This window comes from Sinocyclocheilus grahami, unplaced genomic scaffold (genome assembly GCF_001515645.1).
Source record: "Sinocyclocheilus grahami isolate Dianchi unplaced genomic scaffold, SAMN03320097.WGS_v1.1 scaffold2881.1, whole genome shotgun sequence".
In the NCBI taxonomy this organism is placed as follows: Eukaryota; Metazoa; Chordata; class Actinopteri; order Cypriniformes; family Cyprinidae; genus Sinocyclocheilus; species Sinocyclocheilus grahami.
The window spans coordinates 18,095-19,641 of NW_015508056.1; the positions used below are offsets into that span (position 1 = coordinate 18,095).

The window sequence follows — 1,547 nt, forward strand, 5'->3', positions numbered from 1 at the left end:
GTGTTTCCTATTGCCCGGTCTATTTAAACTGTGTCTTCCCTGCTCTCATTGCGAAGTCTTGTTTTGCCTTGCAGACATTTCTGAGAGTTTTCCCTGTGTTGATTACCTGGACTGTTTACGATTGCTTGCTGCCTACCTATTCTGACCCTGCCTGCCTTGTTGATTCATGCCATTGATTGTCTGCCGCAATTCAGACAATAGCATACATGCCTTTTTGGCACTTTTTGATGTGGCGTGACAGTTTATAGTTTTTAACGTGAAATAAACATGAATGAACATCTCATGTAATCGCTCAATCGGTGTTTAATTTGCGGAAAGACGTCATTAAAAACAGCTTGTAAACTAAATGTCACGAAGCATTTCATTTACCTCAGGCAAGTCATCACTGTCCACAGCTCGTTATTTGCTAGAGAAATGAAGAGCATTTTGAGAAATATTAGACTATATACTTATATATTTTAATTTACCTGTTAGTGATGTCTTAATTATATAATGTATGTTTAAATAAATTGTTTGTGAAACAAGTTATGACAGCCACTGTGTAAATTATTGTATTTCAACAACAAATAGAATTTGTATAATTTAGAAGTTCATTTAAAAACGGCATTATCTGCAATTTACATGTTTGCATACAAATTTTTAATTTGTGTGTTGATTACTATAGTTAAAAATAAACAGTAATTGAATTTAAGTTTGGGCTGTGTTGTTAATTGTAACCTTATAGTAATGTAAAAGGGCTCCCTATAGTTTAGAGCTGAGGTAGATTTTAATTGTAGTTGAATTTATTTAAAGAATAAGCAATTTGTTCAGTAAACCATTGTTTAACTAAAAAACATATATATATATATAGGTTTAGTTTTTTCCTCCTGCTGTACCGAAACCATACCAAAGCGTCATGTTTGTGTACCGTTACACCCCTAATATATAAACATAATAGTCAGATTTGGATAATAATAATAATAATAACACTTTCTGACATGAAGCTCCAGTGACATCTGCTGGACAAACGCGGTACTGTTTTACTGTAGTGTGTAATCCGTGTTTCCGTGTGTGTGTGTGTGTGTGTGTGTGTGTGTGCGGGCCGGGGTGTCTGTGGGGGTGTCTCTCTGTTGTGTGTGTGTGTGTGTGTGCAGCCTGCGGTTGCCATGGTGACGGCTCTCTGTCCACCGTGTGTCACGTGATCACGGGTCAGTGTGAGTGTAAGGCCCACGTGATCGGACAAACCTGCGGCCGCTGTCAGGTACGTCATCTACTGTGACCTTTAATAACTTCAGAATTCATAAACTGTCAATAGCTGCCCGTATGTGCAGTTATTCTTTGTCATGTTTCATTATGTACTTTTCCTTTTTATTCTTTATATGTTCATATCATATTCATTAATACATTTATTTTATTGTCTTTTAATTTATATTATTAGTTTTATTATAAATGATCAGTAGTTCAAATGACATTCTCTTTTATTTTCGTATGTTTACGGTTGTTTGTGTGTGTCTGTGTGTGTGTCTCTGTGTCTGTGTGTGTGTCTCTGTGTCTGTGTGTGTGTCTCT

At 36.1% G+C, this 1,547-nt stretch overlaps 1 protein-coding gene across 1 annotated transcript in view; it reads left to right on the forward strand.

The window, feature by feature from the left end:
- The window catches only part of LOC107575773 (laminin subunit alpha-1-like), a 31,778-nt gene that overhangs the window by 17,387 nt on the left and 12,844 nt on the right, over window positions 1–1,547 (forward strand). The window contains exon 14 of the mRNA XM_016262105.1: window positions 1,134–1,240. Coding sequence (XP_016117591.1) covers window positions 1,134–1,240 — 107 coding nt within the window. The remainder of the gene's footprint in view (window positions 1–1,133; window positions 1,241–1,547) is intronic.